At 45.3% G+C, this 24,139-nt stretch overlaps 1 protein-coding gene across 4 annotated transcripts in view; it reads left to right on the top strand.

The window, feature by feature from the left end:
• ATP9A (ATPase phospholipid transporting 9A (putative)) overlaps positions 1 to 16,544 on the top strand; it is a 52,451-nt gene extending 35,907 nt beyond the window's left edge. For 2 of the 4 annotated variants that reach the window (XM_042834454.1, XM_042834455.1), the window contains 12 exons: positions 594 to 677; positions 1,437 to 1,607; positions 3,249 to 3,347; positions 3,578 to 3,667; positions 3,768 to 3,912; positions 4,664 to 4,728; positions 5,471 to 5,626; positions 6,734 to 6,798; positions 7,622 to 7,730; positions 9,002 to 9,059; positions 10,900 to 11,103; positions 12,224 to 16,544. In XM_042834454.1, coding sequence (XP_042690388.1) covers positions 594 to 677; positions 1,437 to 1,607; positions 3,249 to 3,347; positions 3,578 to 3,667; positions 3,768 to 3,912; positions 4,664 to 4,728; positions 5,471 to 5,626; positions 6,734 to 6,798; positions 7,622 to 7,730; positions 9,002 to 9,059; positions 10,900 to 11,103; positions 12,224 to 12,360 — 1,383 coding nt within the window. In that variant the 3' untranslated portion in view covers positions 12,361 to 16,544. The other 2 variants (XM_042834456.1, XM_042834457.1) reach the window with 2 other exon arrangements.
• Positions 16,545 to 24,139: the final 7,595 nt, after the last annotated feature.

Here is a 24,139-nt window from a genome sequence, read left to right as displayed (position 1 = left end):
TTTCCATAAATAAAATGGATGTTACTCAAAACTTACTGCCATTCAAGGTCACCACATTTGTCATGAGCTTGATTCTGTGTCTGGATTTATTTCAGACTGAAAAAAGTCTTTTAGTTTCAAAACTCCATTTTGCAGCTTTGCATCAGATTTGCAGTAATGCCGACACACAGTTTGTAGCTGTGGCTTTGGTTGCTGGTTCTCTCCAGCCCCACACCTTGATGTTCATAGAAATAATGCATTGGCCTTATTTTATTGAGTTTATGGCCATAGATTCCAAGTCATCAAATCAAAGTTTTGTGTTCTTAGAGGCAGAGCAGACGAAATCAGTGGGGCTGTTTTTGCCGCAGTGATATGGCAGAGGGGGCAGTTTTGTTTCTGATCACTGGGATAGATTGCAAACCATTGCAGATCTCCTTTTTTTCCTTTTGAGTTTATCATGCACTTTATCAGATGTTGTAGACTCGCTGGGGTTGCTCAAATGGGACAGTTATTTTCTTAACCTGCTATCTGGCATTGCAGTCACTGAAATGCTGTGCATAAATCATCTTACTTGAGATAGAGTTTATGGTTTACAATGTGATTCTTCTTTCCAGTGTGGTAACATGGCTAGGGAAGGCCTGAGGGTTCTTGTTGTAGCCAAGAAGTCTCTCACTGAAGAGCAGTATCAAGACTTTGAAGTAAGTTTCTTGTTTTTTGTTTCTTTTTCTTTTCTTAAACTAATAATCGCAGAAATGACTCTCACAGACCTTTCATGATAATGCTGCCTCTCATCTCCTTACTCCTTCTGCTAGAATTGCCATTTTTCAGTGTCTTGCTGTTCTTTTAATCAAAGTGACTTTAAAGTGATATGTAGGAAACTGGATCCTATCCAGGAATCTCCACAACAGTTCCCAGTTCCTGCTTTATAATCCTCTGCCGTGACATGTTCTGCAAATATCCATTATTTGTTAGGCAAATAGTGTTTGTCTGGGCAGTGTATTGGCTTTTAATTTGCACTGTTGCATTTTGACACTGGGGGAAGCTACAAACATCCCACATCCAGCACAGCCAGGCTTTGTGTGTGGGATTTGTTAGATGGGCTCCTGTGGGCAGGCAAGATATGAGAGGGAACTGTGGGCAAACACAGCGATGGGGTGGTAGAGAGATTTTGGATTCTCTGTGACCCTCATTTGGGGAAGGGTCAGTCACTGCAGCCCTGAGCTGCTGGGGGGTCATTCCCAGGCTTTTCTACATGTGCCAGGACAGAAGGATACAGACAGACTACCTGAAACACTTCCAGCCCATTCTGTAGCAGCACCTGATGCTAATGGGCCACTCCAGGAGGTGTCTCTGAACGACAGCTGACAGACAGCTTTGGGGGTCGCGCTGCCTAGCCCTGTATTGCACAAAAATTTGAGCTGGCTGTTTGAATGTGGCTGTGTCTGCCCTGTCCCCAGGCACGGTATGTCCAGGCAAAACTCAGTGTGCACGACCGCTCGCTGAAGGTGGCCACGGTCATCGAGAGCCTGGAGATGGAGATGGAGCTGCTGTGTCTCACTGGCGTGGAGGACCAGCTGCAGGCAGACGTCCGGCCCACTCTGGAGACGCTGAGGAATGCTGGCATTAAGGTCTGCCTAATCCACCCCTGGAGGAGCACCTGGCCCCTCCGAGTCTGCTGTCCTGCAGGCAGAAAATGGGAACGGTTTGTGGCTGTGCTGGAGTAAATTTCTGAGTGGGTGCCGTTTGTGAGCCGGACCAATGAGTCTGGTTGATGTTTGTGCACAACTAAAGGCACAGGACGTGCTGGAAGTGGGGCTGCCGCTGGGGCCCGGGTGTCAGTGCTGCACAGCAGCCACGAGGGGGAGCCTGAGCCAAGAGAATGAGGGGCTGGGAGCACGTCGAGGTTTTTGGGCTCCTGCATCCGACGCGGGCAGTAACGACCCGGCTGTGCCCGCTGGTGGAGGATTCCAGGCTTAGTTTTCCACCCTGAGAACTTGCCGTTCAGATCTCGGGCTCGCAAAAGGGGAAAAAGGTGGACTAACCGTTCAGATTTGAACAAGGAAAGTAGGTAAAAGGTTCTGTTTGTGGCTTCTCTGCTTTTCAGTACCAAAGTGAGCAAAGTCTAGAGCTGTATTGTAAATTCAACAGCAGGGCTGTGCTTGGGATTTAGTTTGGAAGTGGAATTCCTGGCTTAGGAACAACTTGAAGAAGTGCTTTCAGTTTGGAGGCGTCCCCACAGACAGGAGGACCTGGAGCCGCTCACTGGGCACGGCAGAAAGCAGAGCTGCTCAGCAGTGCTGTGTGCCTCCAGGTGGGAGCTGTGTGTGGGTCGCACCCTGCGCTGCCTCCAGCTGCTGCTGGGGTTTCGTGAGCACAGGGCACGCAGGAGGTGAATCACAGCTGGAGGCAGTCTGATAATTCATCTCAGGGACCGTTCTGCTGAGATCAAATCATTGCCCAAATTAAGATTATTAAACAAATAAGTGAGTCTTTGTGCACGTTTTCTTTTCTTTCTTTCTTCTTCTTCTTCATTTTTTTTTTTTTTTTTTAAAGGTTTAAATATTCCTGGGTTTCTCCTTGAAACTGTGAAAACAGCCATGCGGTAAAAAAGGCAACAAAAGCCAAAGGAAAAACAACCAGCAAACTGACATATTTACAGTACGGAGGGAAATCTCTGCAAGATTGTAGCAGAGCATTGCTGCTGAGTATGGCTGCTGGCATTGCTTTCTAACACCCCCCCCTTGCCAGCACAAAATAAAAGAAGCAGTGTGTGTATATTTATGTATATGTAAAATAAAAAATATTAAAAAAAAAAAAAAAACCAGCGACAAAAAAACCTTAACACAAAACCAACTCAGTCTGTTCCAGATGCACACATCAGCAGTGAGCTAACCCCAGTTGCATCATCCACATTGCAGGCAGGGCCGTGAGGGATATTTCTGCAGAAGGGCCTGCTTGTTTCAGCGCAGAAGAAATGGCTGGGGTGGGACATGAACACGTGTTAACATGTTCCTTAGATTGCGTTTTGTGGGTTATATCAGCAGAATCTTGAAAAACTGCAAGTTGTGTGTAGTTGGTGACCTCTTTTGCCTTTTGGCCTCTAAAAATCTTGATTTTAATCGGTGAGAATTTTCTTGTGCGTATTAAAATGGGGCTTCTTTATAGAAAGAAAATGTGTGTATGTGTATCCTAAGAATCCTTTCATCTGGATGTCCTGCAGACGTGGCTCTGAAGTTCTGTGCTTCACACAGTGAATGCTTGGATTTCAGGTGTGGATGCTGACGGGGGATAAGCTGGAGACAGCCACGTGTACAGCGAAGAACGCGCATTTGGTGACGCGCACACAGGACATCCACATATTCAGACTAGTGAGTAACACCACGTGCCCCTCTCAGGATCTGCTCAGGACACCAAATTCTGGGACAGGAGGGAGGCTGAGATCGCAGCTCTCAGCTCTTCTTTCAACCCAGCATTCTCTCCCCTCTCGTTTATCAGCGTGCTGCCTGTCTGGGTTGCCTTTGCCCCCCTTGGCTCCTGTTTGTCCCGTTGCTTTCAGCCCAGCACAGCAGCCCCTCCCTCACGCCGTGTTTCCCTGCAGGTGACAAATCGTGGGGAGGCCCACCTGGAGCTGAACGCCTTCCGCCGGAAGCACGACTGCGCGCTGGTCATTTCTGGTGACTCGCTGGAGGTAGGGCTGTGCGCTGCCCCAGCAGCAGCCTGTGTTTCACCTCTGTAAAGGAGCGTCTGTGGGACAAACGTCAGCGATGCTTCTGATCTCTGTATATTAGGTGTGTCTGAAATACTATGAGTACGAGTTCATGGAGCTGGCTTGCCAGTGCCCTGCTGTCGTGTGCTGCAGGTGTGCGCCGACGCAGAAAGCCCAGATCGTGCGTTTGCTGCAGGAAAGGACTGGCAAGCTCACCTGTGCCGTAGGTAAGTGCTTGAGAGGAACCTGAAAAACAGCTTTGTTTTCCTTCTGGTGTCCTCCTGCTCACCTCTTAGGCGAGGAGTTTGTGGTTTAGTGTCTGTAAGGGCATCTGTGGCTGTGGCTGGTATGGAAAGGCTGAAGAGTGTTTTAAGCGGGTTGGACTTCCATGAAAACTGTTGGGTTTCTCTAGAAATCTGACTTCTGACAGCTTCAGCTACAACAGACGAAGGTTGAAGTCAGAAAGAAGAGTGTTTTAGCTGTGTACCCTGCAGTAGAAGATCTTTCACTTTCACCAGGGGTGAGTGAGCAGGTACCTGTAGCACGGTGTCATCCCATAACCCTGGAAATGCTAAGATAAGGAACTTTTTATGCGTGTGTGTGGGATGATTGGTAAGATGCAGATTTGCATCTAGAGATGCATGGATGTTTGGGGTGGTGCCTTTGCACAACACAGTTTGAGCTTCATCAGATACAGTATTATTGTTAATGTGAGCTTTATGTCAGCATCGCGGGTGAAGTTGTACGCCTGCCAGACAGTTAACTCATCACTGACCTCCAATTCACGTGGGTCTGTAAATGAAACAAATGACAACCTTCTGAAAGAATTAAAATTCCCAAGTGCTAATTTTAAATCCTGCTTTTGTTAACAGAGTTCAGTATTGTTTCTGGTATTACAGCCTGGTCCAGGCACCTTTGATAAGGCTGAAAGTCATCTTTGTAGCTAAACTACCAATTAATCCATGCTGTGACCTGCAGGTGACGGAGGGAATGATGTGAGCATGATTCAGGAGGCTGACTGTGGAGTTGGAGTTGAAGGAAAGGTGAGATTTCCTTCTGCTTAATAAGGCTTCCTGAAGCAATTCAGAAACTTGTTAGCAAGTGGCTCTTCAATGAATCCTCAGAAATCTGTGCAAGGAAGTGAGAGGCTTCCACAAGAATAATCAGTCGTAATGAAGTCACAAGCAGTTTTAGCAGAGCTGGAGTTTCCTATTTGATTACTGGGAGATTCCCTGAGCTTGGACCACCATGTTCATTTTGGGATTTTTCATCACGTGCAGGTGCTCTGAACGCTGGGGTTGTGATTGCTTTAATAGCATGCACTCTACAGATGCAATTAATGTGGATTGTGTTACTTTAGAAAGCTCCAGGTTAGAGCTCTAGTTCCTGCATGTGACGCTGTTCCAAGTGAAAGGACTGGGTTTGGTGGTGGTAAAGACTGCTTGCAGCGTGCCAGAACGCATTGAGAGAGCTGCTGAGACTGAGCATTCGATCAGAACCGACGTGGTGCAAAATGAGTGCCGTGTAACGTGCATGTTGTGAATCATAATCCAGAGGGCTGCTTAGAGTTGGAGGCCAGGACTCAAACGGGAATTCTTTTCATACTTCTGTCTTTGCTTAAAGGCTGTGGTGGAAGGCAGAAATGCTGAGGTAATACTCTTCCCCACCTAACGTATTGCACATTGTCGTGGAAAATTCTGTCGTGGTAACTTAGTAGGAGTAATATATTTCTTTGTTTCCAGTAATGAAATGATCTGACCATGCTTTGCTTGCTGTTGTCTGCAGGAAGGCAAACAAGCATCGCTCGCGGCAGATTTCTCTATCACTCAGTTTAAACATCTGGGTCGTTTACTGATGGTGCACGGGCGGAACAGCTACAAACGGTCTGCAGCTCTCAGTCAGTTTGTAATCCACAGGAGCCTGTGCATCAGCACAATGCAGGTGAGGTAATGTCGTGGGGGCTTTTCCCTTGAAGAGGTGGCCCAAAAAAGGCAAAAAGCAAAGGTTGTTCTTTTCAGTTTGAGTGCCACTGTTTCTTACGAAAGTTTTCATGGGTTGGAGACGGTTACTTTGTTATGAAAGCACACAAGATCTTGTTGTTGGACAAACATCAGTAAGTTTTCCAAAACTGGACAAACAATACTTTGCCTTAGGAAACACTGCTGTGTTGCAGTGTGGCTTGGTAATGATGTGAAATACTGAAGACCTGAGGGAGGACAGTTCTCTGAAGGCCTCTGCTGAGTACGTGCACTGATTTCCAGGTTTGTTTTGGGTCAGGTCTTCAAACAGTGGGACCAAAGGTAAGCACCTGGCTGACGGGGTCTGGCCTAAGTTACAGTTAGATGGAGGCTGCTCTCTGGATGTATATTCCTGTGCCATGGAGTACAAACACATTCCTCAAGAGTACTGAAACGTTTTATAAAATACTTGAGCTTTTTGAGAAAGCTCATTCTTCCCTCCCATCTTTTTAGAATAAACATGTTGGAGAGTGATAAGTGGAAACGAGAGACTGAAACTCAAGAGGACAAAGAAGCTGCTTCAGCAGCAGAAATGCATCCAAAACTTTAAAAAAATGAAAAAATTAAAAAAAATATATATATATCAGAAAACAAACCTATAATTTCCTTAACTGACAAAAAATTAATCTTCAGTTCATTGGAGTTTGTAGCCTGTATGAGCAAGCATTAATTCTTTTTACACTGTAAAGGCATCATCTGGGGAGAGAGGCACGAGGAAGTGCACACCTGTCCTTTATGGCTCAGAACAGCTTTGATCAGAGCACTGGGCTCTGGAGAAAACTGTGTTTTATTCTCTGGAACTGCATCACAAAATGTTTTCCAAGTCCAGTTCTCCAGTGTTTGCTATTAAACATAGATTTCATCCAAGGTTTGTGGGAATAGAAAGGGTTGATGTTACATTCTTCTTTGTCTCAGGAATTTGGAGAGCCAGCTCCAAGTACTTTTCAGTTTGAACAGAGTGTGTTTTTAAGCCGTTACATGAAGTGCAGTATTTAATGCCTGAAAAGCTTACTTCTTTTTCTTTTCCTAGGCTGTTTTTTCATCAGTATTTTACTTTGCTTCAGTCCCTCTCTACCAAGGCTTTCTCATCATTGGGTGAGAGCTCACATTTTATTAATAGTGTGGAAAACATGTGCATAGTGATGGATTTGGGTTAACTAATATGCAAGGTGTGCATATCTCACAGTACTGCTTTGGAAGGGTGTGATCCATTCCCCTCTCTCTCTGCTCCTCTGAGCTGAGTAAAGACACCAACACAGTGCAGACACTTCTAGAAGCCTTTCACTCTAGAAGGAGAGTGTCACATTCAGGTCAGACAGTAATAGCAATCCTTGTTCCAGGAGGAACTCCTGGTGAAAAGCAGAGAGGTGGTCATTGTGGGCTGGAGCTGTGAGCAAGGAGAGCCAGCACCCAGCAGTGCCAGCTGGGGGACAGCTCAAAGCCTTCAGCAGGTGGAATTGGTTGCTGCAGGAAGCTGAGAGATACCAGTCAAATACACTGCTATTGCACCTGCAGTGCCATTACTTCATAGGCTGTGGTGTACATGATTGAAAACAAAACAAAAACAACCCAAACCAGCACGTTCATCCCCGCTCTGCTCTGGTGCAAGCAGAACCCAGTGTGAGCTGTAGGGTGGAGTTTAGGATGGACACAAGTCTGTCCTTGGCTTTGTTAATAAACCCATAACATCACTTGCAGTACTTGAACCAATCACCTGTCCATGAATGTTTCTAATCACAAGCTATTCAAAACGCAAATCCTACAGGTTTTTCCTATGTGCAAAACTCATTTGCTTCATTTGCAAGTTTTATAGTACATCCTTTAATACTTGGATGCTGTATTTCCATTCCCAACGTTAGCATTTCTGTTTGTTTATCTGGAGTTAAAAAAAAAAATCATCAGCCTTCTACCTTCTCAGGTACTCCACAATTTACACCATGTTTCCAGTGTTTTCCCTGGTCCTGGACAAGGACGTTAAGTCTGAAGTTGCAATGCTGTACCCCGAACTCTACAAAGATCTTCTTAAGGTATGAGCAATTTTTGTTTGTTTTGGCTTAGGGCAAAACCGGATTTTGATTGGAAACTCTCTAAATGTTTTAAATCAAATGTATTATCAGTAGATATGGGACTCATCATTGGACATAAGCATTTTCAAGCAAAGTTGTTTCAAAGGGAAGTTTGAATTAACAGAGACAGCCAGATTTCTGTACAGTTTGCTATTGAATGGTACATGAAATACAGCTTATTGAAAACCGATGGGAAATAATAGCTGCATTCTGTGGGAAATTTGAAGTATATAGCATTACTGATTTTTTTCAAAGTAAGGGGGAGGAGAAATTGCCTTGGAGTCTGCATTCTAAAGCCAGAAACAGGGACAGGGAGTGGGAGCACGGGATCTTATTTGGAGAAGGGAGGAGATTATCACGCATTTTCCTGGAATTTGCCTTCGGGGTCATGCAACCCCTAGAACCTAGGACCTAGAATTTGGTTGCTGTGTGTTTTGTTGTTGCTTGGGCATGAAAGACAGAGGTCTTTCTCCTTAGACAAAAGGAAAATTTGTCTGATACTTACCATAGATGTATCAGAAAGGTAAATCTTGTCCTTGGTTCTTTTTATTTTCTTTTCTGGAAAATTTTTGGAATAGCTGGGTATGCGGCCTGGGAACATCTTTCTTAACTGAAGGAAAGGATGGACTGAGTCTTCAGCAGATCGTTTCCCTCAAGGATTTCTGTTAAACAGATACTCTTAAAAACAAAGCCTGTTTTTCCAGCAGCCTGAATAAGTCTCCATCTGGTTTCACTTGTATGTTGTCTCTGATGTCATAAACCACTAATTCTCCAACCATCCTTAGGCCTGGTCTAAACATAGGGGTTTTTTGTACTGGTATAGCTATGTTGGCTGGAGAAGGTTTTTTAAAACCTATCTGCCTTCAGTACGATGTGATTTGTGTGTATTGAAGTACAATATTAATATCTACACTTTTGTGGATGCACACATCTTATATTTCCCAGTACAATGACTGGACTCAGGAGGCGTCTTTGCACTAAATTAATTGTGTGTGCAGTGAGGAAGAGACTGTACTGATCTGTGCAAGCTGTGAGCATCCATGGTCCCAGGCCTCCTTCATGCATCATGAAAAATGAGAATAGAAGGACAGTACCTCAGGGTTGGTTGGTCTGGCTTTTTTCTCTCCAAATCACTTCAAATTCTCTTTTTATTAATTGGTAGATTGATCTATAAGGGAATGTTCATAGCAGAAAACCCCCAACATGGCTTTTTTTTTCTTTCCCCCTCTTAGGGACGACCATTGTCATACAAAACATTTTTGATATGGGTCTTAATAAGCATCTATCAAGGTGAGAAATCAACTTTTGCTTGTACTTTTTCAAGTTCTAATGAGTATGTTTGTATTGTGAGAAGTGAATTTAGCAATGCATCTTTAGTATGGTCAATAAACATACATATTTTTGTCTCAAAATTTTGGCAGCGCTACCAAAGCAAGAAATTATGTAAAGATAAATATTAGCAACTGATCATCACTGTCATACACTGTGTGACGTTAGAAGTGCAAAGCATTGTGCTTTATTTCCCTGTGATTTTGTGCAGGTTCCCTTTGGTGCTACAGTTGCACCATCTGTAAGGAGGAGCTTGTGACTTGTCCCTTGTTTCCAAACAGATTCCTAATCCTATGTGTTTGCTGTTTAGTCAGTATACAAAACACAGAATCTGCATATATGCGTGTTTTGTCTAAACCCTGTCTGTTAGTAGCAGCCGTGGTTCTGGTTACTTTGTAGACAACTGTAATTAAGGGCTGGAGTAGAGCTCGATGACTTGATCGTGTTGCATATGTCCTAATTAAGCTGCTAAGAGAGTTAAGCAAATGCCCTAAAAACAGCACATCCGTTTTCCTGCAGTGGATGTGCTAACTGGGGAATATGTCTAAGGCCTTTTCTTTCAAACTGCCTTTTTAAAAATCAAGTATCCTCCAACTCGATCCTTTCTATAACTGTTAACCAGGGAATCACAGGAAGCACGCAGGTGGTGTTGAGCTACAAAGCTCAAATGGCAACGTGATCCTGTGACAGAATGTCTTGTTTTCCAGCACTCCTTTATCAGCAAGAGTCAGCATAAATGTGCCAAAGTTAGCAGCTAGTTCTTACTGGTTTAAATGATGTTACCATCCTCTGTAGGGAGTGAAACCAAGAATACAAAAGCTCTGTTAATGTTATCTTCTGAAACCTAATGCAGTAGCGCCCGTGACAGGGCTAGCACCTTCTGCTGCTGGGTGAGGCCACAGCATTTACAGAGAGCTCGCAAGTGGTGGAGAGCTAAGGCCAGAGGGTGATGAAGTGAGGGAAAGATTTCTCCCACTATCTTGCTATGGTATTTGGTAAAATTGACTTCACTTCTGCTGTGCTCAATATCTAGAAAACAATTGAACTAGTTGCTAGCAGAGATGAGACTGACTAAAAACTTGAGCAGCCCTAAATTTTGGAACGTTCACAGCTGGATTTGAACTTCGTGGCTTGAGCTCTGGTCACTTGCAGGTTTTCCTTTCGAAAGGAGCCTGGTGTGATGGATGTTGGTGCAGATTAGTCATGCTGGTAACATGAGTTATTTGTGCAGGTGGCCGTGCAGGGCGCAGTGAACATTCTCCAGCTAAAGCCAGAATAGGAGCATGAAACAATGCAACGTTAATCGTGCTTTGGTGTGCCCTTCTATTAGGGAAACGTGTAAAGGAGGAGAGAACTTGGCTGAAGTAGGCAAAGAGAAGCTAACTTGTGTGCACTTTGCTTCCATCTGAGCGCTGAGGCAATGCAGTGGGTCTTAGCAATATTTGATATCCTCCAGCTTCTGAGTAGTGACCAGCTGCTTTTCAGGGAGGATGGATTTTCATGATTATAGAAGTTACCAGCTGCCAAAATACTGTGCGTTCACTTCCAATTTCCACGTGTCTGTGAATATGATAGACTAATACAACAATCTGGGCATCTGTGCAGTAACTTTTTTCCCCGTCGTCTTATCAGTTGTCTCCTAAATAGTAACAGATTCCTTGTTTTTCATGAAACCTGTGGAATGTAATGACAGTCTCAAGACACAGCTGTGTTTCAACCTCTCCAAGACTTCGCAGTAGGTTTTTAGAGTTTTGACTGGTGTTAGGGTAAAACACTCAATGGGTCTGCTGCTCTCCTGCAGGTAGCATCATCATGTATGGAGCACTCCTCCTCTTTGAGTCTGAATTTGTTCACATTGTCGCCATTTCCTTCACATCGTTGATCCTCACAGAGTTACTGATGGTGGCACTGACGATCCAGACATGGCACTGGCTCATGATAGTGGCTGAGTTGCTTAGTCTCTCCTGCTACATAGCTTCTCTGGTCTTCTTACATGAATTTATCGGTAAGGTTAAATGCCTTTTCTCCATCCAGTTGCTTTACAACCTGAATAGTTAACTGGGCTGTAAGAACATTAGTTGGATTTAGAAGTTGATGATGTCAACGTGATTATAATGGTGATGCTTCTGTCCAGAATAAACACTTCTTGATGTTTTATGGTTCCTTCTCACAGCAAAGTGCTAGAGGAGATAAAGTTAGTCAGTAGGCTGTATGCTGCTCAGTGAATCCCATCCTTGCTTTCAGAGCTTCACCACGTATCAGCTGTCATATGGAATAGCAATCTTTTATTTCCATGTGTGAACTGGACTTGAGAGTGCAAATTTGATCCCCTCCTCTTGCTTTGAAGACTTTTGCCTTTTAGCTGGATGAAGTAACTGTCTCCTAAAGCTTACCCAACTTTATCTGCTTCTTCATAGGCCCTTCTCTTTTTTTTTTATTTTTAAAAAAAAAAAAAAAAAAAAAAACTTGCCTGGAAGGGAGTTAATCCATTTAGTCTCCATGGCTAAAGGGAAAAAGGAGGAATTCCAGATCCCCCGATAGTTATCTAGTTACAAATCATGTCTGTAGGCTTTGTTCCAGTGTTTGTTCAGGGATCCACAAGATGTCACCAGTTCTTCCATAATGCTCTTTGCTTACACTGAAGGCCACGAGGGTAATTTGTTCATGGGCTGGATCTGTGTCTTTTACAGATGGGTGTACTAGCTCTGTCTTGAACAATGCTGTACCTATTTTTGTAGTGCCTCTGAGATCGAACTGAGTTGAGAGATGTGTTTGTTTGGACTACGGCCAAGTAACAGAGGCCAAGTCTCAGAGTCAGCATACAAGTAGCCCGTTTTAAGGAGAGTTCAGTATTTCCAGGGGATGGACAGCCGTGCTTTAGATGGGCTATGCACGTGCATTTGCCTGCAGTGAGTTTCGTGCCCTGCTGGAATCCCACAGGAACGGGTCAGGCATTTGTGAAAGAGGCAGAAAAGAGAGGTACCAGGGGTCGTGTGAGCTTTGAAATTCTGTGCGTGGGGGAAGTGAGGCTGTTTGAGAAGCGCTGCCAGATTGCACTGCCTCTCTGTGCCTCTTCCCTGAACATGTTTCGCTTTTGTTGACGCTGAGTTTTTCTCTTTTTACAGATGTTTACTTCATTGCTACTTTGTCGTTCTTGTGGAAAGTCACTGTCATCACTCTGGTGAGCTGTCTTCCCCTCTACGTCCTGAAGTACCTGAGGCGAAGGTTTTCTCCTCCAAGCTACTCAAAGCTCACATCCTAGGGCTGCTTTCCTTGTGCACCAGAGACAAATGCTGCACATGGCTGAGAGGCAAAAATCGTGTAGTTGTTACTAAAACAAATACGTCTGATATTTGCATAAGGATCATGTGGTAATCTCTATTACATGCTGCTTCATTGAAAAAGACTTCACAACTACCATGAGTGGAGACTGACTGATACAAGGGAGTTCTTTGGAGAGTGGAGGCACTTATTGGTTCAGCCACTTTTTGTCACTTTCGTTCAACTTAACTGGGGTCAAATGCGTGCAGCTATGGTGATGATTGGTTTCTCACTTGTGGTTAAAATCATCCAAAAGCTGCTAACTGACCTCAAAATTTATATTTGACGATTTTTAATTTTTTAAGTATCTGTGGTGTTCCTTGCAATGTGTTGTGTAGTTTTATATTCATCTTTTCGATTCGAGTAGGTACGTTCTTTTTACATCTTGGAAATCCCTTAATGTAGGTGATGCGCTGTAGTGCTGACAACAGATCCCTGATTTATGGCATGCTGCTCCCATTGCGGGGCTCCAGTCTGCACACGCTTGAGAATCTGAGCTTGTCTGAGATTTTCTGTCAGTGCTCACCCTGGTGATTTTGGTGGTATCCAGCCATCGATAACTACAGAAAAATGTAATCCAAAATGAAGAAATGGAGTTTTGTTTAGCTTTTGTGCTTCCTGTTAGAAGGAGCTGGTGACAAAGTAGCTTTACTGTATATTTATTTGTATAGCAGAGAATTATCTAAACTAAAGCAAATTTCCTTTGGAAAAAAAAATTGCAGTTGATCAGACTTGAAACGTGTTGACAATGTGAGAAGACTCTTGTACTGTTCTACAGACAATGTGGCAGACTGTCTTGAATCCTTGGAGACTGAAAGAAAAGGTCACAGAGCTGCTGCTCCTCTCAGCTGTACCAGGTCTGTTTCCTGTTAGGGTGGAGCAGCGAAGATGGGCTGCAAATAAGCGGAGGCACTCCTGGGTGGATGTTGTTCGTGACAAAGTCTCTACAGAAAGCAGTTTTTGAGAACCTTCCATGGGCTTCACTCTAAAAACCAAACTTGAATCAGAGGCAGGAGCAGGGTCTGTACAAAGGCTTGTATGCAAAGCAAAAAATACATCTATTCTTTAATCTGGTGAGTTTTGCTTTTGTAGTGAGGTTCAGCCCCCATTGTAACTCAGTGAGGATGGCTGCACGTGCACAGACAGCTCAGGAGAACGGCAGCTACAGGAACCTTTTGCTGTTGGGGCTGTGCATCTATCATGGCCAAGCTTGTATAGTGGCAGCCCTCCTCATCTAATGGCCGTCGAGTCTGTGATAAATTAGTTGCTTTCTGTCTCGTTCCCACATCACAGAAACCACGGTGGTGGCTGGCACTGCCTGGCGCCGCGGCGGGGATGGCAGAGCTGTGTGCCTGCACACCCCGGGCTGTTGGGGCAGCCCGTCCGGGCCGGGCGCTGCACGGAGCAGACGCTCCTGCTCGTCTCTGTGCCACGCAGGGCGCCTTTCATGGACTGCCAGCTTCTGCTGCCATTGCCACAGCCGCTGTCGCAAGCGGCATGAAAGGCTCTGGTGTGAAAAGCAGTGGAAAATGGGAGCGTTGTTTCAGAAGGAGAGCTGGAGTCTCTGTGGATCCATAGTGGTGCCTCTCGGGTTTTCAAGTTGAAGATCGCTGTGGCTTGTGTGGTGATTGCTCTGAGGAACGCCTTGGACAACCTGGGCAGCCTTCCTTGCTCTCAGTTATGGAGAGGAAATATCAAAGAGGAGGGAAGCAAGTTCCAAAGGAATTAGAGAAGAAATAAAAATTTGTGTAGCCTGGGGGTGAGGAAGCACCAGTCCTTGTTGTCATTTCATGTGAGGAAAACCCTGAGTTTAGAAAAGCGTGTTTTCAAAATGTTGCCTTTCATTCCTTCTCTTCTGAATTGTTCCTAAAAATAATAATAGTATAACAGTATGCATTTCCAGCCCTCTGACACACGGTTGTTTTGGGAAAGGTGCTGTAAGTCCTACACCGTGCAGTGGTTTGTCTCCAAGGATAAAAAGCAGTGTCTGTGCAGCCCCGTTTTGGAGCAGTTGGGCTGGCAGCGTTTTGTGGATGATGCCATGTGCCAAAAGGTGCTTCACGTTATCTTCATTGCGACTTGCTGCAATTCCTGAATAGTGTCAGACGTGCACATGTTCTGAGTCCCCGTCAATACCCGATTTCAGTAGATTTAGGAACAAGAATCAAGAATGCTTTGGCAGTTTCTTGCCACTAAGAAGTCCTTCAGAAGATACATTGTGGTACGCATCTGTGTAGGATCCCCATCCCTGTGTGTGTGAGCATCCCACGGGGACAGCAGCGCTGCGCTACCGCCTGTAAATATTTGCCTTGTGTCTGTGGTAGAATTCACTGTTTCCCAAAGTCAGTACAGTTTACGCTGAGTGGACCATATTTGCAAAATATTAGCTTACACCAAGAAAGGGAGTGACCTGTGATTTCAGTAACCTTTATTGCATCGTAACCGTGATGCTGAAGGCCCGTTGGGTGGCAGTGGGAGCAGTGTGTGGCTGTGTCCTGGGGTGCAGGCGGGGTTCCTTTGCACAAGGTTGTAAATCCAGGAGGAAATTTCCCTCTGGTTAGACGCTGCATTTTTCAAAGTAACCAGAAAATTAAAACTGCCATCTAGAGAACAGCAGGAGGGAGGAGGGACTGTTGTATTTTTCAAGTTTAGCACTTTACATCTGCAGTTTATTTCTCTTAAGTTATTTAAACATCTTTTTAAAAGCAAAGTTTAATAAACACACTCCTGCTTACCGTACACGTGAATAAATGCATTCTCTGTTGGAAATTTAGTTTAATCTCTTTCATCTAGTCTGATCATAATTTGTGCTTCTTGGAAGCAAAGCATTGTTTCCTTCTTGTGTGCAGTACCTTGTGCGTAGATTCAATCAGTGTTTTATTCCCTCCCCTTTTAGTTGTTCTGGTGTGTGTGCTGCAGCAATTTGTGCAACGTGTGAGCTTTGGGACTGCGCCCCAAGTGCTGCTGTGGGATGGCAGTGCTGGGTGCTCCTGTTCCCCTCCTGCTGTGGGGAAGCTGTGCCGTGCTGTGCTTAGTGGTGTGCAGGTTTTGTGACACGCATTGTTCTGTTCTTCCATCGCTGCAGTAATTCCAGGTGTGTTGCAACCCTTCTCATTTTTTTTCCTTTACTCTCACATGCATTTCCCATGGTTTGCCCCAGGTTATCTTTGCAAACACTTGTTCTGCTCAGCTCGTATTGCAATTGAATTGCAGCATTCTTTACTCAGCAGCAGCAGTTTAAATCTGAGCACAGCCTTATCAGAACTGGGCTGAGTGATGAGTGACATCCCTGGTGTCCTGTCAGCGTTGAGAGCTACGTGCTGAGAGCTGCAGCTGTGGCTGGATCGAACTGAGCAGCACCAAGGGTGTTGTTTGTCTGTGGTCTGCTGCACGATCGCAATTAAATGCTGTGACAAACTCCTTTGCCCTCTGCAACTCTTGAAAGGAATTCTGCTATGGTGGATCAGGGAGCTGTGGTAAGTTAAATGTGTGAATCCCTAGAGCTCATCCTCTGGCTTTATCTTTTAAAGAGAGCTGCTGCATCACGAGGTGCATCATAAATCCTTCGTTTGCACCAGCAGTGCTCAGCACCAGGCAAGCTCGTTGTCAAGTGTTGTTGCACACAGCCCTTCAGGTGGGGTTGGTGCATCCTCACGGCTGCGTAGTGAGGGCCATCTCAGGGCCTGCTGGGACCTTCAGCGTGAGCTGGCTGGGCTCATTTATTTTGTTTTCATTATTAGTTACTTCAGAGTTAATAAACCCGTTGATTTGCATGAAATCCTGGGTTCTACAGCTTTGCCAATATGGTCCATTACTACTGCCTACTACAATTTGTGTACTTATATGCCTTTGAGAACATTTCTAATTGTTAAAATTTGTTAAAAATTAAATGTTAATTTAATTTTTAATTGGGGGAGGTGGATTCTGGTGTCAAAATGATATTTACTGTGATGCCAATGTTTTGTACCTGTCATCTAGTTAAACAACGTGTAAATATACTCTCTGTTCAAGAGAAATATGAATGCCAATTATTTATTGTTCTGTGGAGTTGTATGTTGCAGATGTGTAAGAACTTAAAAGGGAATGTTGTAAAACAAGGTGGAAAAATAAATTTTATGCAACTTGTCTATTTCATCCATATATGCCAGGTGTGGGGTACCAAGCCGGGCTGGGTGTGAGCCCTCCACAAGCTGTAAGCATTCTTTCAAGCAAAAAGAAAGGCAGCTTTCATATCAGAAACAAAGTAAATCTATAACAAACTGTCCCTCAGACAATTACATCTATGTTAAAAAATTCCCTTTAGATTCTGTAGGACACGGATGCCAGCATCGCACTCCCTCTCAACATTAACCCGCTGTGTGCAATGCTAATGCAAACATTAAATCAGCAGTTTCTCTGATGTTTGTGCACATCAGATGAATGTCGTAGGCTCCAGAAATTACAGAACAGACTTCTCTCCCAAGTGTTCCCAATTTCCCACCCTAAATGGGTTACATAAGCCCTAGTTAGTGGTTCTTTTAATTTATGACGGTTTCTTTTAATGGTGAAATGTGTAATTTAAAAAAGTTAGAAATAGTTTTTCTAAACTTGCTCTGGAAAGCGAAGGAGAATTTCTCCATTTTTTTTTTTCACCCAAACATTGCATAATAGTAGAAATGTCAAAGATTTCCATGGGGCTTAATTTCATTCTTCATGTGGCTGTGGTCATACCAGCAGTTTGAACACTGCAGGGGTTGGCAGATTTTTGGAAGATCACGCATCCTGGGATAAGTTTTCAGCCTAAGCTTCACCAAAGGATGCCAGTGGCCTGATTTTTCAAGTTGTGGTTGTATTATTATATGCTTGTCTTTTTTTTTCTTTTAAAGGGAGGAGGAGGAAAAAAAAAAAAGGTGCTGGCTGGTAATTGGGTATCATAGTGCGGCCCCGAGCCTGGTGTGTGGCGTGAGAACCTGTAGAACATTACCTTCAACCATTTCAGAGAAGAAAAGTGTCGGTGTGCCCTCATCTCCTTCTGGTGGCTCAAGTAGTGACATCTGTGCATGCACTCTGCATCCCTGCTGCATTAGCGTGGCATTAAATATCCCTGCTGTAACAACTGTTTCCCAGGAAGGTGGTGCTGAGCTTCCTGTTTCACAGGTAGGAAATGGGAGCAGGCAGAGGAGTTCCCTGGGCCAGGCCCAACACCCACACTGGAGCATGGAGCGCAAATCTGATTTTGATTATCAGACTTCTTTCCCACCTTGAAGTCAATCTCAGAGGAAAGATACTTACTCCACAGAGTATCCAAATGGTTGCTTTTAAATTAGGAATGTGATTGCAGGCTTTAAAGCAAAACAAAATGCTGTTCTGTTACATGGAGTTCTGATAAATCGCAATCCAATGGCTGCATTTTGCTGCGTTTCTCTGTCTTGGAATGGAGCCTGCACCAATGTTCTGCAACCCTGTGGTAATGTGGTGAGTTTGAGAAATGTGAGCAGCAATTACCTGCAGGAATGGCTTTGCTGTAGCTGCAAAAAGGTGTAATGAGAAGAAAAATCTGCATTTTTCCATTGTATTCAGCAATGATTAGCAGCACTGAATCCTGGTCCATCCTACGTGAGGTCGGTACCAAAACTGGCATCAGCCTAATGCCTGCTGGGTGCTGTGGTTTTCTGGGGCCACAAGCATTTCCTTGCCTCAAAATCTTGGGCTGGAGGAGTTTTTTGGGTCACACTGTGAACCTCTGAGTTTCTGCTTCTTGTAGCTAAAGGTGCAGATGGTTACTGACTTGCAAGACCCGGCCTTCAGAAGAATGTCCTTCCCTCTCTGCTCTTTCTCCCTTTGTGGCATAGGACCTAACTGTTACTGGCTGAGCGGGTTACACAAAAGGGCTTTCAAATCATTGCATTCCCACTTTAAAGCCTCCTTCTCTGGGCTTGTTGAAACTGCACGTAAGGAGAATATTGTGTGCTGCTCAGATTCTCTCACAGAAAGAAGTAGTAACAAGAACAATCTGTGCAAAAGAATTTAGCGCATTAAAGATGGGGGTAATAGTCATTCTCATTTGTCCTTTTATGTGAACCAGATTTTATTTTAATGTACACTCTGAGTAGCTTAACCATATCCAGAAACTTGTTTACCAAGGCGAAAGTCAAATTACTCGCAATATAAATTAAGAGCACGAAGAGAGGTGGATTGATGGTGCTGCGTGCTCCTGCTCCCCATCCCGAGGCACTCCTGCAGCACACACCTTGCTGGGCACGTGGGATGGGGCAGCTCTGCACTCATCGTTCCACCACACGGAATGTTTGCCCATGTGTTGCACATCTGCTCCAAACGAGCTGTGCTGTGGCTCTGCTGTAGGCGTTACATTTCTCTGCCGTTGGACACGGATCTGTCCTGTGCTGGCTCTTGCATTTTTAAGACATGTCACTTCTGATTCATTTTGTACAGTGCTGGGTTTCAGCAACGTGTGGCTTGTCAAAAAGTGATGCAAATTGCTACAGATATTTAAAATGAGGCTTAGTGTAGCCATTAGATAAAGTGCTGCAGAACGGTGCTGACGGAGCACGTTCACTGTTCCAACAGTGGCAATGCCATGAACAGAAACACAGCCCATGGAAAAGGCAGGGGATGCAGGATTCCCCTTTATAAGGATCAGTGTTACCTCTGCAGATGGTGATCCTGTGCTTCCAAGTACCTCGCTGTGCCTACGGGGCTGGGCCCCATGTTAGCCCACTCCCCCTGCAGCTGGGGTTGGTCTGAAGCTGGGAGCTGGAGCAGGTTGCTCTCATAATGTCGTGTTCCCTTCCATCTCACTCTGCAGGATCTGACCTCTGAGAAGAGAGCAGAGTTGTGGTGGTGGAGGTGCTGCTGCCAGCGGGTGTCTGCTGAGGTGGGACCCTCCTTTACTGTGGAGGTGGTGCTGGAAGCATCTACAGCTCTCCCCAGCCATGTCTCTGTTAGGCTTCATCCTGTACATAAGTTTGACATCCAGCAGCCACAAGCTGTGGAGCTTCAGAGTCCCAGCAAAGAGCAGCCAGCATTTTAACTTCTCTCTTGCCAAGGCTTCCTTAGCATGAGCCAGCAAGGAGAGCTGTGCTTCTGGAGCTGCTCTTGTGGTGAGTGAGTCCAGGGAAACCCAGCCGTGCTCGCTGCCCTCCGGTCCCACAGAGCGCTCAGGGGGTCACAAACCACTCAGGCTGCACATGCAGTTCTTTCCTTAATTTTTGAAAGTAATTGGAACAGTTGCATCCCAATGTTCATTAATATAGCTTTAAATATTTAATAGGTCGTCTTGGCTTCGCTCAACCCTGCAGCAATTCAAAACCAGTGACAAACAGATAAGTGATTTTAAGGCAAAGGTGAATAAAATTAAACTTGGGCAAGCAATTTTTCCACTGAAGTTTGAGCTGGAAACTTAACACTGTTCTTCCCCTCCTCTCTGTTTGCCTGTGTCCAAGGTACATAAAATCCCCAGAGGAGAAGACCGGTTTTGTGTAGGACCCCTTGCTACCATGGTCACAAATGAACCATTCCACAGAGGCATTTATCAGTGATGTGCAGTGTGGCACAGGAATTTGGACCTCCTCCACTCTGACAGCTGGGCTGTAAAATGAAGATGTTTTACAAAGACCTGGGTTAGATGTTATCCGAGCCCAGCTATTTTTCCTTCTCCAGATATGCCTCTTTCCAGTCTTCAGCATCCTTTTACTTGTTTGTCAGAATGCACTGCTGCCTTTTAGCTGGATCCAGATAACCAAACCCATGTGACAGTTTGCATTTTAGGTTGAAATTTGTCCCAGAATTGATCAGGCAGCTGTCTCTGGGCAGAAGTGTTATTCAAAGCTGCCCACTTCTGCTCCTAGGCAGCTTCAGGCCTCCTGCTGATTGCATTTTGACATCTGATCTTTCCTATACACAAGGAGAAATGATCCAGGAAACAAATTTGTAAAGTAAAATTGCTATTTGCAATGCTGAGGCCTCAGGGGGAAAATCCTTCTGAACTCAGATGGAGAGAAGCACGCAGCGTGTGCTCTGCTGGGGCTGCGCTGCTCTGCACCTCCAGGGAACCCGGCAGCTTTTGTTGGAGTCCCAGCCTAATTCTCCTTGTTACTGAAGTGTGGAACTAATTTTTACAGGTGCACTGTTCACCATAAATAGTCTTCAACAGAAAGAAACGTCTTGTATTTCACATCTGAGTGACAGCTATTTCCTTCAGCAGCCTCTGCGTCTTCTGGGATCTTTCCCCACAAGGATGCGTGTGGGCAGAGATTTATAAGTGCTCCCTCTCCCCTTTATTTCAGCTCCTGTTCCCATTCTGCCTTGGAAGAACGTAATGTGACAAAGCCTTCAGTAAAACCAGAGCCTGAAGGAAATATCAGGTGTTAACATCCAATAAAAGCTAACGCGGTGGAATGAACTGGGATTGCGAGGTACCTCTTGTATGGCTGAGGCAGGAACTGACCAAATGCAGCGTTTTTATGATGGTGACAGGTAAGCACTAATTACAGCCCCTGCACTCCATCACAAGCCGACTGTCAGGGTAACTTACTGCCCCCAGTACCTGCAGCGACGTTGCGAGCGCTTTCTGCTCCTTTCTGTAACTGAATGCAGTTGGTCCTGAAGGAACATAGGGAGTAAATCTGAGGTGCTGAAAGAAATACTGCGCTAGAAATTACGCTGCAGGGAACATTTTATATGCTTTGGAGTAAATTAGTGCCTGGGTTTGGGGTTTTCAGGAAAAAAATCTTTGTGCACAAATACACACTTAAAAATACACTTTCTTTCAAACACCAACCACTTTAACAACGGTGTAAATCAGATTTTACAGACCACATATTTCAAGTATGAAGTTCATTAAACGTGTGAAATTTTAGATTAGCTGCCGGGTGTGGCCAGAGCTGCAGTAATGAGTCGTAAATTGTGCCTGGGATGTGATATCAGATTCCCAGCGCTGGCAGCGATACTGAAGGTGTAGAACCACCTGCGTAGCCTTCCTTCATTATCATTATTTAGTTCAGCCATGATGTGATAAGGTAAACGACCGCATCAGTGTTTCCATCCCTAACCCACCGTGCAGGTGCCTACCTGCATTAGTTTGTTGTTGTTATTAATGAACCAACTTCTGCCTTAATGTAACAAATGCCACCTATTTACAGCTGTATTACTGCCAGCACCCTGATGGCAAGCGGTTGTCCTTAGGTATGAGATGTCACTTAAATTTACGACTTGCTCTGACACTGCATGAGAGAATCCCTCAGTGGTTCCCTTCCCCAACAGCTCTGCAGCATTGCTGCCCCAGGTCCTGCTGGGTCCCAGCGCCCTGGGATGGGATCTCTGTGCTCCGCTGTGCACTGTGTTCACTGTGCAGGGCAGGAGGTTAAGAACCATTTCTAATGCTGATTTGGCCAGCAAAGGGAACTTCCCAGGTAGCAGCATGGCAGGGTTTGAGGCATGCTGTTCCCTGTGCAGCTGTTAGCTGAGGATCTCAGAATGCAGCTGGTGACTGCAGCTCCGGCAGCACAAGCACTGAAAGGAGCAGGTAAATGCAACGTGTTGTTTGCTGCCTTTCCTTGCACAGAGAAGCACCTCTCCAACTCCCAGACGTGACTGATGTTCCTCCAATTACTGCAGTGCATAATCGCTCCTTTCAGCTCTCTCACTCTTCTCAACCTCACCTTCAAAATCTGGGAGACAGAAACGAAGAACACCCAATGGCTTTATAATTTTAAAGAGAAAACATCTCAGGCACGAAACCAGTGTCTTTATGGTCTCATCCTGGACTCTTAATTGCTTGTTTAGTCTTGCTCTTAAAAGGAAGTTCAATTTTATCCTTTGTGCTTGCTTGCAGAGGGCCTCGGAGCTGCTAACCTCATCACTGATAGTGGTTTGTAAGGCAGTGCCAATGTGGAAGGCTTAAGTGTTCCCTGAGAGCAATGTTTGATGTTTGGATAGAAGCATAAATCATGGTGCATAAACATCCGTCGCTGTACGATTTTGCTAATTGAGTGCACCAGGAGAACGTCGGTTGTGGAGAAGATCTAGAGCCATCTGCAGCACAGTAAATCCGTCCATTGCTCTTATCTTCGAGCTGTTGTGTCTGGGTGCTCTTGCACAGCTCCTGCTCCACCTGCACTCCCCTTTCCCTCAACGCACGCCCTTAAAGCCCTCGTTCAAGACCCAGCGTGGGCTCATTGCAGAGCGACCAGCCGGGCCGTGCGGTGGCTGTGGGGCTGCGGGGTGCCCATGGGGCCGGCCTCAGGGAATGAGGCCTGTGATGCTGCTTGGAGAAAAGAGGTTTGGCTTTCGCCTGAGAGAAGTAAAAAGGAAAAGACCGGGTTGGTTTTTCAGGAGGCTGAACTTCAGAACAGGTTTTGGTGCAGCTGCAGGTGCAGATCCGGTGGTACTTTTGCTTGCACCCTGATGTGGGGATGGTGGCTCTGCTGTGTACATGGCGTTGTGCTGCTGTGTGACTGCTTTGCAAACACGTTTTGCTCCGTCTGGAATCCTGAGAACTGTAGGCGACAGACGTGGTAATGGGGAAAACGGAAGACTGCAGCCTAGGATGGGATTGTGTGGGGTCAGCTGCAATAATTACATCCTCACATCCCTTAAGAGGATGCTAATTCAAGAGCTGCCTGACTAAAGGCAGTGAGAGTGGGGCTCTATTGTTCTGTGAGTGAGGAGAAAGACATTTATTTTTTCCTTTACAGGAAATTTTTGAGGGGAGGGGGAAGAGAAAGAATGTTCTCTACACTTTCTTCAACATCTTTCTTATTTGTGGTTTTGTTTGCTGAAGCTGCCTTTGTTGAGGGGCAAAAATAAAAATCACTCTTTACTTACAAAAATTAGTTTTAATATTCACAAACAGAATCCTTTCGCTAAAGGCCAGTTCTTAGGAAAGAAAATCATTGTGACTCAAAAAATAGCCTTTCAGCTCACTGGATGTTGTAGAAAAAAAATTGAGCAGCTTCCATTGTAGATGAAAAGCTCTTTTTCTTTTGGAGAAGATGTTCAGATGAGGACAATCCTAGCCGCTCTGATTGCAGCCTGCGAGAGCTGCGCGCGTTCCTGAGCCACGTGGAGATCATTACGAGATCAGACACTCTGCTTGCAGCTTAATTAAGTGCACGAATACTTTATTCAGACAAGTGCATTGTCAGAACAGGCTTTGGTTGGTTAAGTGCTTGCTGGTGTCACGGTGCTCCGGGGCCGTTACAGAAATGGAGAGAGATGCCAGTGTGCAGCAGGCAGGCTGTGCTGCGGTGCTGTGCTCAGTGTGGTGAGGAGAAGTGAGGGCACAGCGGGCACCTGATTCCAGCGGCCACGCAGCGCTGTGCCCACAGCACGTCGCCGGTGTGTCCTGTACGTGATGGGGAGGACTGTATTTACTTTGGAAGGCCGATCAGCTTTTGTCCAAAGTGCTGTTGTTGTGAGCCTGAAATACCTTTGCAAGTGGAAAACAGAGATGTCTCTGTGAAGTCTATTGTGATAAACTCTCCGGCAGCTGCCCTGATGGCCCGTGAGCACATCCTCAGGAAGCCTTGATGTCTTATCTTCTGGAGAGCATGTGAATTTTTTTATTTAAACAAGCAATTTGGTTTTTTTATTGCTGATTAACGGCACAGAGCCAGGCAGGCCGCGTGGCTCCCAGCAGGGAGTGATGCTGGGGACGGGGGGTGGCTGGCCTGGCACCCAGCACGCCGCTCCCCAGCTGGCTGCCGGCTCTGCCCAGCACC

The sequence above is a fragment of the Centrocercus urophasianus genome, unplaced genomic scaffold, assembly GCF_019232065.1.
Source record: "Centrocercus urophasianus isolate 14NV4802_14NV808 unplaced genomic scaffold, USGS_Curo_1.0 seq_46, whole genome shotgun sequence".
Classification (NCBI taxonomy): Eukaryota; Metazoa; Chordata; class Aves; order Galliformes; family Phasianidae; genus Centrocercus; species Centrocercus urophasianus.
The sequence above is the reverse complement of the archived record's forward strand: the minus strand, read 5'-3'. Positions and strand labels throughout refer to the sequence as shown.